Source organism: Mus musculus, chromosome 11, assembly GCF_000001635.26.
Source record: "Mus musculus strain C57BL/6J chromosome 11, GRCm38.p6 C57BL/6J".
Classification (NCBI taxonomy): Eukaryota; Metazoa; Chordata; class Mammalia; order Rodentia; family Muridae; genus Mus; species Mus musculus.
In genome coordinates, this window is record NC_000077.6 from 36,381,313 (window position 1) to 36,394,362 (window position 13,050).

Here is a 13,050-nt window from a genome sequence, read left to right on the forward strand (position 1 = left end):
CTCTGGCTTCTACGTGTGTGCAAACAGACATGCACATGTATCACCCCCTCCAAGTAAAGAAGACATACATAAGCAGGTGAGTACACGTGGAGACCCTCATATACAAACTGAGACTTGCACACTATAGCACGCCACTTAGAATGAGCCAAAGTCTTGCTGTCTTACAAAAGGGCTGGGGCATATCTCCTTTTCCCCAATGCAAACTTAGACTTCTCCTCTCCATCTTTGGATGGCTCATCTCTGTTGCTGAGGACTTCCTGAAAGGTTCTTGTCAGTGTCCCTTGCTCTTATTTCTAATGTGTAGTGTGATGTTGATGATAAGTCCTCCAAACCTCTATGGAGAATCAAAACTCAACTTTCTCTACAGGAGAGGGGCAAGCATGGTCTTTTGGTGAGTGCATGACTGTGGCCTGTATATTTTATTCCTATGCTGACAGCAAAACGCACAGCTGATATACTGATTTGAAAGTGAGCCCTGCTTTTCCAGATGTAGAAGCGTCCTTTCTGCTGCTGCTGGGATCTAGGTTATTTTCCAGATGAGTGATTTCATAGGATCTGAAGTTATACTGCTGTATATACAAGAAATAGCTTTGGTGCTAAACTGCTCTGGCAGAAGGTCAAAAACACAGGGTGAGGCCCTGGCCCAAGCTCAGCTAGTGGGAAACAAAGGTTTCAGGGGCTGGATTTATCCAGTTCTGGAATCATCTCTCCAACTATACTATTTGATTGGCACAGACAGAGGCATAGACAGAGAGTTAGAGCAACTTGGCTACAAAGTTGGGGCAATCTGAGTACCATGCAGTAAAGAATGCAGTATAGTCAAAAAATAATGACAGTTGGTGCATAAAGGTTAAACTTGGTTGTTGCTTCGAGAGGTTTTCCTGTTGGAAAAAAACATTCTAGCTCCTGTATTTTATATCCAGTGTGTCTCTTTAAAACAGAGTCATGGTAGGCAGGAAATGTGTACTGTGACTCTCCTAATGCCATTATCAAACCATGGAAACAGTAAGAGGAAGGCAAGAAATAATGTTTTCCTGTTGTGAATGGACTCTATATGCTGGAAGGTATTTTAACTAAGGGGCAAAAAAACCAACAAAGTCTGAACTGCTACATGGTTTTAAGATTCCACTGTCATTGCCAAAGGACCAACTTAAAGATATTCTTCATGATTAACCGGCTAAACTTAACATACCCAAACACAGGGGCCCCAGTGCTGGTGCCTACAGCACCTGACAAACTCAGCCACTTTCATCAAACCCAATCGAAAACACTCAGGCACTGCTCTGCACTCTGCATCTTTGGTGTCAAACTCCATTTTCAATCCTTTACGTCAAATTTAAATTCATGGCAATTGCATTCAGATCTTGATAGAAGCTCCAATTTGCCCGGGACCCCAGATCCATTCCACAAGACATATATACACGTTCAAGTGCCCACATACCCCAACTGGGCATGCTCTCAATTTTAGCTGAGCAAGAGTGAAGCGCGTTGGATGACTCCTTGCTTGTCCGAGCCTCAGCGCACCCTCTGATAAGAGGCTGTTGGAAACAAGGCGGCCATTCAATGAGGTTCTCACCCCTCTGCTGGAGAAATAGTGTGAGCATGGCTCTTGTTTGGTATGAAAATGGACCTTTGCCCTTTTGGTGCCATTTCCTTCTCTCAGTGAAGCTAAAATCACTATCAGTTTTTGAAGCAAGCTGAACAAATTGGTGTAGCTGATGAAAAGCGAGTAAGTTTGGCTCTAAATCTATAGATCTGTTCTGCCCACCCAAATGATGAGCTCTTGATTTCTATACAAAGCCAACAACAACAACAAAAATCCTCTATTGACAACCAACAAGCTGATACACCCACCATCCAAAAGGGAAGGAATTGCTCTGCGTGCTGTCACTAAGAAAACATGCTGGATGTCCCTGTGATAACAGCTGACCCCGCTTATGGAAGTCATCTTTGCTTGGGTATCCATACATGCATAAAAGGATGCCGCTTCTAAAAGCTCATTTTCTCTTTAATAATTGTCTGTTTTTGAAAAGCTATCAGCAGGTGCACATCATTTCAAAAGCCTCTTGTCCTTCATAATACAATATTCATCACGGTTGCATAGTATGAAATAAAAAGTAGCAAAACACAGGCGAGGGTAGTTCAATTAAATGCAACATAATCTCTGTCGAAAAAAAAGAAAAAAAGAAAAAAAAGAAAAAAGAGAGAGAAAATATAGTGCTGAAGCTAAAATCAGGTTCTGATGAAAGAAAAAAGGAAATATATTTCCACATATTTTTAATTATATAGAATTTCCTCAAACATGATTTTTCATAATATATTCCATTAAGTTAACATCATATTTGAAGAAAGAGCATTTTCCGATTTCATTTTAAGCCTGATTTTGAGCAATTACGGTGTCATTGTTCCGCGGTAGAAAGGTTGAATTCATTTACTGTGTGGTTATGTTAGTTATGATTGATGTCTCTTCTCCAAATGATAAACCAATCACCCCGATGATGTAATGTCATTTTAAGAGTGCCATAATCACATTTCTCTCAAACTAGAAGCTCTGATGAGTTCTAATAAAGATTTATGGTAGATTAAAGGCCTTCATAATATCAACAATGGATTGCTCATTTGATGAGAGATTTGATTAGATAATTTTTTTTTAAAAAAAAGAATATGAGTTTGCTAAATATATCAGGCCTGGCTTTGAAGAAGGGCATGGGCCATCATAAGTAGCATTTGATTGGTCCATTTGCTAAATGAATCATCTTAATATACTTAGGAGGTCCCCTATAATTGGTGAGGTTGAGACCACTGGTAGCTTATATTCATGGATAGAGCCAGAGAAATCTTCGCAGGGAGAATTCTTGGCATCTCTATTGCTTTTGATGATCTGTGTTAATGAATATCATGAGCAGTTAGCTCAGAAGGCAGTGCCAAAGCTTTGGGTCAAGTGCAAGTAATTAGTACCATACTCCCCATCCCCCGGGACATGGATACTGAATCCCTAGGTAACTGCGCCCTCTTCTGTATTCTTATGTTCAGGTGAACAGTCTACCAATTACTGAATCCAAAATAAGGCCTGATTATTGCTGCACTTGGGCCAATTCTTTCTAAGACTTGGAGAGTAGGAGTTGAGGCACAAAATCCTCAAAAGTGGAGCAGAACCTAGTGTTCGGTCCCTCTGTTCTGTGAACAAGAAAACCCAAACAAGAGCTCTGAATTTAGAAGCTGTGTTTATCACAGTGCCTCATGATCAGCTCATTAAATTCAAGTGAAGTGGCACAAGCAGAAGGTCACAGAGAGGTCATACCCCAAACACTTCAGTCTTGGCATGGAATTCAGTATTCATGTCAAGGGAACACATTTTCATCACAAAACCATATGAAACAAGCAAGGGGAAGTCAGAAGCCAATGATAAAAAACAGCAGAACTGGGAGGCACAGGGATGGGGCATGTGAGGGTGTCCAGGGTCACTCAGCTATGACCACAACCATAGTAATACAAAATTCAATATTCCAGTGTCTCCCCACACTTCACCTTTGAGTCCTGCATGCTTTCACATGTAGCCTTGGGCAAATTCCTCCCTCAGAAGGAGGTCCAGAGCCTGTTATAACCAGGAAAACCTCTCCAACGGCGGTGACCTTCAACAGACGCCTCTTAGAACTACCACGCCACAAAATGACAAATGCGTTTCACCTTGGTGCTCCCCACACCACTTTCTCCCAGCCTTTGTTTCAATAGTTGTCATTTTGCTGGAGACTCACAAATGTCAAGCACAAAACACCACACAATTAGACACCACAGAGTTTCCTTACCACTGCTGGAGGCTTGCTGGGGCCCTGAGCATGCTCTGAGCAGGTATGAATTGGGGGAGAATTCCTCATCAGGGTTGGTGTCCATGATCTGATGGGAGGTGTTGCTGTCTAGCAATGGCATCTGGCAGCTAACTGGTGGAGGATTATGGGAGCTAGGCAGCTGAGCAGATGGGAGGAGGCTAGACGAGGATGTAGGTGGAATGGGACGACCTGGGAAAGAGGACAGAGGGGTCAAAGGTCAGCAATGAGTGTCATGAGAGCATCTTAAGAAAGTTACATTGAAACCAGCTCACAATACAAATATATATGTATATATGTATTTTTTTTTAATGTTCCAGATGCACTTTTCAGAACGGTTATGGTGTTTCTTAACCAGCTCAACTGCATTACCACTGCTTGTATGATACTTCATACTTTATGAATATAATTCAGAAAGGGCATCCATTTGAGTGAAATCCGTCTAGAAAAAGTTTAGTTTTTTCTCTCTCCTTTGCTATGATTCCAAGTCCTCCCCATCTCTCCCTGAGCCATCTCCTTGCTGGTCTTCCTGTTTATACTCTTGAGAGAGAGTCCACCAACTCTCCCTTGACCCTGTCTCTTCTCCATAGCAATTGAGATGACGTTTCCCAGGTCGAAATCAGCTCATATCCTCTTGATACCCTCCAATTGCTTTCCATTGTATGAGGGAAGAAATAATTACCTCTCCTCCCTGTGATTCTGGGCTTATCCTACCTTCTCTGGATCATAGGTGTTCACCCACCTCCCTTACCAAGAGGACACCCTTCCCACATGGCTCTTTATTCTCCAGTGAACAGGCATTCTTATTTCCTCTGCATGAACATGTCAAACTACTCCCCCTTTGCAAAGAGTTTCTTTCTTACTTTCTTTCCTGCTTCTACTGCCTGGCCAGTATTCTCAAGACTTCAGCTTCTCTTCAGTGAAGCTCTCCATGTCTGCATGCTTCAAACAAGAACTACTTTCTCTAGCCCATCAGCCCATTTCAGTATCCTCATAGACCTTATTAGTACCTGGTACTCAAAATTGTATCCCCAGTGAACAAATCAAGAGGCCATACTAAAAACCAAATCCTTTAGCTTAGGGTAGGAGATGAAACCAGATGGACAGACAGAGCCTGCATTGGCATGCCAGTGGTTTGATCATTCATTGCATCACATGGTTTATTTGGATATTGTGGAGGACTTCCTGTTAGGTAAAGCAGGGATGCCCTATGCCATAATGAACAGCAGTCAGTCTAGGAGAGTGGGGAATAACCTGGAGGTGACCTTAGGCAAAGAAGGTCCCTTCCATATGGATGGCTGTCGGAACCTCTTCCTCACTGGCAGCAGGCTCCTCACACTGACTCTTGAGCAATGACAATTTCTGTCTACACATTCTGCCAACTGTGCACAGGGTCATTTTAATTGTTGCCTGTGTGGTTTGTTTGCAAGGAAACTAAGGAATATGAGCCAGGAGAAGCAGCCCATGAAACTGAGATGTGGAGGGAAACTGGAGAGTCAGATGAACAGTTTGATTCGGAGAGGTGTTCATGCCTGAAAAGTTACACTTTCCTGAAGAATTGCACACACAGAGGTGCACTCAGACATTCTGCTAGATACCAGCACTTGCTGCTGCTTTCATAACTGTATTTCCTGATTTATTATTATTAACTGCACTATACGGTACCCTGGATGGATGGTTTTGGTTCAACCAATGCATGTGCAGTTGTTTTGAGTCCTAAGGAGTCCACCATTCTGCCCTCAGATCTAGTGAGGAGTCAGAGGGGGTTCAGATGATAAGAAACAGGATGGTGGAATGCACTAAAATAGGGTACCATCAGGGCCGAAGAAGGAGATGTTTTGGCAGGAGTCAGGGTTTAAAAATTGCATAAGGATCCCTGAACGAGTGGAAGCTTGAACAAGTCTCTGAAGAAAATGCAAGTGACTCTGAAGAGAGAGAATGGAAGGAACAGTCGTAAGGAGGCATCAAACTACTGTCAGAATGGTGCCCTTTGGAAGGACAGAGGTGACACAAAGTTGAAGATAAAAGAAGTTTAAGTGAGTTTGAGGTTTTGAAATTTATGTGTCTCTACAAATGTTTCATAGAAGTCAGAAGAGGGTGTAAGATCTCTTTCAGCTGGAGTTGCAGTTGAGTTGACCAATGTGGATGCTAGGAACTGAACTTGGGTCCTCTGGAATATCTGCTCTCAGCCACTGAGGCATCTCTGCATCCTTAAAATTTAAATATTAAGTTTCTTACCCAATAACACAATGGAAATGATCGTGAACCATCCTTGCCATTGTCAATGGGTAAATGGAATAATTTGAAGAGTTCAGTAAATTCATAGCTGTTGGGGAGCACTATAAGACATGGCATTTTTGTCAGGTGCTTGGACTGAGTGCCATGGAGCTTTATCAGAATCAATGCCAGCGTTGAATCAATAATTCTCTCATAGACGTTCTAACAATGAGGCTATAACTACCACCATTGTAACTATCACTGCTTATTGCATGGTATTGCTCGGTCACTCATGGCATGCTCTGTTTCCTTGCATAATATTTCTTAATCCTCAAAACAATCTCATTATGCTAGAATGACCACATATTCCCATAAAACATGAGAATAGAATATTCTCATTTTATAGACGAAGAAGCAGAAACAAAGAGGCTGAGTTCAACAGTTAGAAAATGTCCAGAGCTGGGCTTGCCCTTGGGCTTCTTTTTCCCAAATCCACCTTGTATCCTCATGGTGCTTGCCCAAACAGCATGGTGATATGGTGATGGTAACAATAACAATAAACAACAATAATAAATAGTAATGATAATGTTACATAGAGGGTAGGAAATGTATGCAAGAGAGATACTTCCAAGGTATAGCTCCTCCCGATCTCAGGGCTTCCCCCTGAATCTCAAGTTGAACCTGTGTTTGAACCACACGTAGCAGTTATTATCCTATAGAGCTCCAGGTTTTCACTGTCAATTGTTCTGAAGTTTGCAGTGATGATACTCTCTGTCCTCTTTTAAGGTTTCTGACTGCAGATGGTCCCAACTGGGTCCTGTGTACTCGGTGCTGACATCCGCTTAGTAGCAGGACTCAGGTAGGGAGAGATTGCTACAACGTAATCAAAGGGCTTTCAAGTGTGTGCTACTGAGGCAAATTGGAACTGGATGTTGAAGAACAAGAATGGCTGTGAGCCAATTTTTAAAAATTCTTTTGAGCGAGTGACTGAGGTGGAGCTAAGGTCCCACCTCAAGTTTTCCAGGAGCCAGATAGGTGGAATCATTCTTTCTATGAACTTCTGGGACTTTTGTTTAGCATGAAGTCATTTCATACAGTCCAGCCAACAGAGCTTTTTAATATCCACAAATACTGACAATAGAGGAAGAGTCACAACACGGTGTAAGTGTTGGGGTTGCTTCGTTTACTGTAACTATGCATCATAGAATTGTGTGACTCCCATTATCTTCCCACACCTCTTAATTCCTTAATTGTGCTTTGGTACTTCCTTCTGTTCTGCTTCCTGGTAGCCATCACTACTTGGAGAATTTCAGAATCACTAGCTCTGCCCTGAGTCAGACAGTGTGCTGTTCCCTGTTTGTTAGGTCATTTGCTAAGTTTGTTCACTTAGGATGCATATTGCCCCTGACTATTCCAACTGACAGAGACCATCTGTGTGGATACAAACAGGTTCCAAAGTACAGGGGAGAGAGCTGGAACTTATGCGGCTCCCTTTGTGGACTCTGTTACCTTACAGAAAGCCTTAGTATGGGTGGGCAGCTAATCAGGTGGCAGGCTCCAGCCTGATTCCCAGATCATGGCAGATGCTCTTTATTCCCAACTGTTTCTCCAGTTTCTTTTTGAATGAGCACAAAGTTCCCCAGCAAATGTACAGAAAACAGCACTGAACTGATAGTTACAAAGCAAAGAGGTAGCTGCAATGTGTCATTTGTTGAGCTTCTATGGTCTTGCCCATGTGCAAGTGTGTATGCACAGGGGTTTTCCGATGTAAATCAAACTCTGATTATCTACATGACTGGATCACCTGTATCCTTAAGCACAGAGACTAACTCAGTTTGCTAATATATCTGCTTTCATATGAGTAAAGTTTTGTATTATTTTCTACTTGTAAAACAAAATCCGTGATAGCCAGACAAAGCAATTCCACGCAGTGTCTGATAGATGGCTCATGGCGGTTGTAATGCCATGTGGAGGATTCTGGTATGCCCCGTCTTCCAGTGGGAAGATAGTGACATCATCAATTAGAAAACTCATAGACATGGATGAGGAGAGGTAGCAGATGTACAGGGCTTATTTGCCATCCATGCTCCAGGCTCTCAGTCTTCACCCACTGCAGTCATCCTTGAAAGCTTCATCATACACCATCTGTGGTGGTAGAATATTGCTCCAACTCCCATTGTGTCCATTACAGTGCCATTTTGCTGCTCAGACAGATTTAGATCCAGACTTGGTCCAACAAGTTCAAAAGGCTGCAGTTTCTTCTCATTCTCCCCAAACAATAAATGGTAACTGGGAAATTGATGCTCTGCTCGGCCATTTTTAATATATTCACTAATTTATGCCAGGAGGGTGTGCTGGAGAGCAATTCCCCAAATTCACTTCAAATGACTTGTTCTTTTTCATTGGAAAGATGAATGGTAAGCTGATATTAAAGTGTTCTGTGTTAGGCAATATATAATTGATTTATGTAGTGATGGGGTGTCAGGATATTTGGTGGAGCACAGAGACGTGCGTAAGTCATGGCAAAATAAAAGGCAGAACAAATATAAATCTGATCAGCCTCTCTGATCGTTGCTTTGTCTTATTGCTGTGACAAAATAGTTAATGAAAGAGAGCCACTTAAGGAAGGGAGGGCTTATCTGTTCTCTTAGTTCAAAGGGTGGGAATGTCATGAGAGCAGGACCTTGAGGTGGTGGATCATATAACATCCACAGCCAGGAGGCAGAAAGCAAGGAATGCACAGCCCCTGGACCCCACTATTCATACTGGGTGGGTCTTCCCAACTCAATTACCTGAACTAGAAAACCCCCCACAAAGCACACCTAGAGGCTTAGTCTCCAAGGCAACTCAAGAGTTCATCAAGTTGACAATGGGATTAGCCACCACGCACCTTAGCAATTCCTCATAGTATGTGATCTTACTTTATGCTGAGAACTAAACTAAATATTTCACACATGCTTTCTCTTTTAGCACTTGAAAAGTTTTCAAGAACGAATTACATTTTAATTTTTTTCCCACTCACAGGTAGGAGAAATTGAGACCAAGTAATGCCCCATTAGCAAGTGCAGATCTGTGGTTTGAACCCAAATAGTCTGACCCCCAAGCCTTGTGTGGTGCATTCTACTACTGCCTACATCAGAGAATTGTGGTCAAAAAGTACACATTGCTGCTATTCTGGAATGCACCATGGAATTCATACCAAAGGAGGTGACTAACCACAGACAAAAGCCAGGCTTCTCCTGCCAAGAGCTAAGGTGACGACTGGCAAAGAGTCAGTGATTTATAAGGGGGAACAGACATTCTGGAACCAAAAACTGAACATCTCTTGTGGTACCATAAGTTTAAGGACTTAATAAAAATCACATTCTTCATTAATAAGGGCAGAGAGACAGCAGATAGCTGTCCACCTCCTACCAATCAGGCATGTGCATAGCGATTTTACTGTGCCCAGCATTGGATAGAAACTCAAAGCACCTTCCAACTTCCATCAGCATTTCCATACACCTTGATCTGGGTACTGAATTCCTTGCCTACATCTTAAATGTTTGTTTAAAGAACAAATATAGTCATGTCCTCTAGCCACTGTATCAAGATGTAATCTAGACTGGTCTTGAACTTAAGATTTCCTTAGTTCAACCTCCCTAGTACACAAATGGTTTTCAGAACACAGACACCACACTGGGCAATACTTGTAGCCATTCTTGCATCCTGCAATGATGATATCTGATAAGTGGATCATCTCAAAATTAAAATATAGATGTAGAATATATGTTGCTGCTACACAGGGGTTATTTGATAATGTCTGAAGATATTTGTTTATGACAGTAGTGGCAGGAGAATGGAAACTGTTAAGCATATAGTGGAGAGGTCGGGGAGGCTACTAAGTATCTTACAAGTTCCTGGATAGTCCTCACCAGGAACAATGGTCCCATAATCTCATGCAGTGGTGCTGAGGCTGATAAACACCAAGGTCACATGTGTAATGAATAGCTTGGGGTCAGAATATATAATGTGGTTCTAGTCAGTACATCATTAGCTTCATTGTTTTCCTCCTCCTCCCAAACTATAGCAGATACTTATTTCTCATGTGCTAAATATCAGAATCTGCCTTTTTAAAAATTGACTAGAATTGGGCAGATCTGTTGGGTATAGAACTTGCCTAACACACACAAGCCCCAGTGTTTGATTCCAAACCAAAAAAGGGGAGCCATGTATTAGGAGTGAAAAGCTCTCCTTTGCCCACATGTAAACACCAAGCAAATCAATTTACAGTATTAGTGGGAATTAAACATGGGAGCCCCACAGGGAGAATGCTAGAGTACAGCTCTAGGTTGAGCCCTCACCCAAGGATTCTCCATTCTGGCCTTCTTAGGTCCTCTCAATGAGGTAGTAATGGCCAAACAGGGTCTGTTTTATTCTATATCACACTGTGGAAAGTGTGTGTGTGTGTGTGTGTGTGTGTGTGTGTGTGTGTGTTCTATAGTGTAAGACCTAATTGACTTCTTAGTTTATGTTTCACTAAACTCACCCTGTTAAGAATTTTGATGGAAACAAATTATTTTCAAAAGGTGTTTCTGGTAAAACCCTACTGATTGCACACAAGCTATTGCATGTAATTTGTTGGGAGGGCGGCGTGCCTTTGGACTGGCCCCAGTTAAAGTGCCTCGTGCAGGGGCGCCAGCATAAACTGCCTTCACAGTTTGGGGGTGTGTGCACTTGGGTTTTGCGATGACATCTCACCAGGTTGTGTGTTTATCCATCACACCTCTCAAGCAGCTCTGCACTTTAGAAGGTGTAAAATTCGGATCAGGTTATAGATGGAGGTTAGAGTTCACTTTTTAAATGCTTTCTGTAACGCTTTATGCCATATGCCATGTCTTTCATATTCATGAAGTAAAATGTAATGAGTCAATGCCGCTTACTCTTCGGAGGATACAAATCTTTCCTCAGGCAGGGACAATGCTTTTTTATTAACATGTTATGGATCTTTATACACTTTCTTTTAAATGAATTTTTGAGGATTTGTGTGTGTGTGTGTGTGTGTGTGTGTGTATGTGTGTGTGTGTGTGTGTGTGTGTGTGTGTGTGTGTGTGTGTGTTGCTGCCTATGCAGGCCAGAAGAGGGCTTCTGATCTCCTGGGCTGTTGTGAACTGCCCCAAGTGCATGCTGGGAACCAAATTCAGATCTTCTGCAGGAGAACAAAACTGTCCTTTACTGCTGAGCCATCTTCCCACCTCCTTAAACACTTCCTGCCTGGAAAATCTATTTGTACCTTGATTAATATCTCTAGGGTGAGGCATACTATTAGTTGGTATGCAGTGCCACTTGGCAGAATGTTCTATGGGGATGGGTATTGTCTTTGGTTTTAGGTACTTAAAAAAAGGAAGTTTACTTATTATAATACCATGGGCATGGCAGTAACAAAGTTGACTCCAATTTTAAATATACACTGCCCATTTAAAACCAAGCGGCTTAGAACAACAATACTACTTCATATGGGTGCTTCAGTCACCTAAGCAGAGTGTCTGAAAAAAACATGCAGAAGACAAGATACACACTGAAAAGTATCCCTGCCGTGCCTGACCCAATTCAACTTTATTGCTGTCAAAGGCAGTTAGTGGTAAGAAAAGTTCTACAGAAAGATGTAAAACTCCCTAGGTCCATGCTGCAGTTTAATTTCCAAAAGCAAACATCCTTCAGGACATATCTTAATGCATCATTCACTTTTACCTCATCTTTGTGGTTCTGAGTGAAATGTGACTGAAAAACCCATGCTAGCAATTTCCAAGATCAATTAAGCCCTCCTGATACACAGGCGTCATCCCTCCGTTCTTTGTCAATATTCTCATATTTAATCTCACAAGAAACTTTTGGGGCAGGCAACATCATCCTGTTTTAAGGATTAAACAGCTGAACTACATAGGGTTGTAAGTTGAAAGGAAGGAAGAACTCAAAGTCAGATATTCAGGCTCTAGGGCTCAGTCCACCATTCAAAGGAAATGAGGATAGATTTGAACAAATCGTTATTAAAAGATTGGTATGAGCTACCAATTGTTGGTATGATAATAGAATTTGTATGGGGCCACACTGAAGTTCAAATCTCCATTTTCTCATTGACTTACCAGGTGACTCTGGACAAGTACCCTCTCTTCTCCTTCCTTCCTTCCTTCCTTCCTTCCTTCCTTCCTTCCTTCCTTCCTTCCTTCCTTCCTTCCTTCCTTCCTTCCTTCCTTCCTTCCTTCCTCTCTCCCTCTCTCCCTCCCTTCCTTCTTTCTTCTTTCTTTCTCTATTCTTTCTTTTTTACTCTGTGCTCAACTGTTGATAAACAAAATGTGTGTAAACATTCTTCACTAGTTATTATAAGGATTAACGGAGACATTTATGTGAACTTTCTGAAGTAAATGGTAAGTATTATTATCATGCATAAAGGGAAGAAGATAGATGTAGTACTCCCCTTCAGGACCCTTTGAGGATTAAATCATAACATATATGAAAGTACACTGCAAATGTTACGGCACTCTACAAATGGTAATGGCTTTTACTCTCGTTATTGGATGCATTCCTTTCCCAAGGCTTTGTCTGCAGATAGCAAACAGCTCTCACCCGTATGTCTGTGTTTTGCTATGTGCTTTAGGGACAGCAGAGATAAAACATGAGCTCTGGGCAGCATGTTTTCATGAACTATTTCATCTCTATGCTGCCAACATTCACACAGTCTGCCTATTCCTTGTTGGACGGTCCTTAATAAGATGGTAAAGATTACATGCCTTGAGAATCTGCCTACCACTACTCTCGGTCAAAAAAAAAAAAGTCTCCATGACAGATAGAGAAAGACTAAAGAGTCTCAGCCACAATGCACCCCATACCAGTGAAGAGATTAATACTCACTCATAGTGCCTAAATACTGAGTATGAAAACATGCTGGGCAATACATGTGGTATATTTCATGGTTGGGAATTAATGAAATCCTTTTATCAATACTATGTGGCAGATGCTGATCCCTGTGTTA

At 41.8% G+C, this 13,050-nt stretch overlaps 1 protein-coding gene and 1 long non-coding RNA gene across 24 annotated transcripts in view; one reads left to right on the top strand and one right to left on the bottom strand.

Annotated features, from left to right (window-relative positions):
* Positions 1 to 13,050, bottom strand: part of Tenm2 (teneurin transmembrane protein 2) — a 1,230,398-nt gene that overhangs the window by 374,657 nt on the left and 842,691 nt on the right. For 20 of the 22 annotated variants that reach the window (XM_030245994.1, XM_006533290.3, XM_011249009.3 and 17 more), the window contains one exon: positions 3,807 to 4,016. The exons of the other annotated variants lie outside the window; for them this stretch is intronic. In XM_030245994.1, coding sequence (XP_030101854.1) covers positions 3,807 to 4,016 — 210 coding nt within the window. The remainder of the gene's footprint in view (positions 1 to 3,806; positions 4,017 to 13,050) is intronic. 22 annotated transcript variants of the gene reach the window in all.
* Positions 1 to 13,050, top strand: part of Gm33585 — a 74,342-nt gene that overhangs the window by 23,638 nt on the left and 37,654 nt on the right. The gene's annotated exons all lie outside the window — the stretch shown is intronic.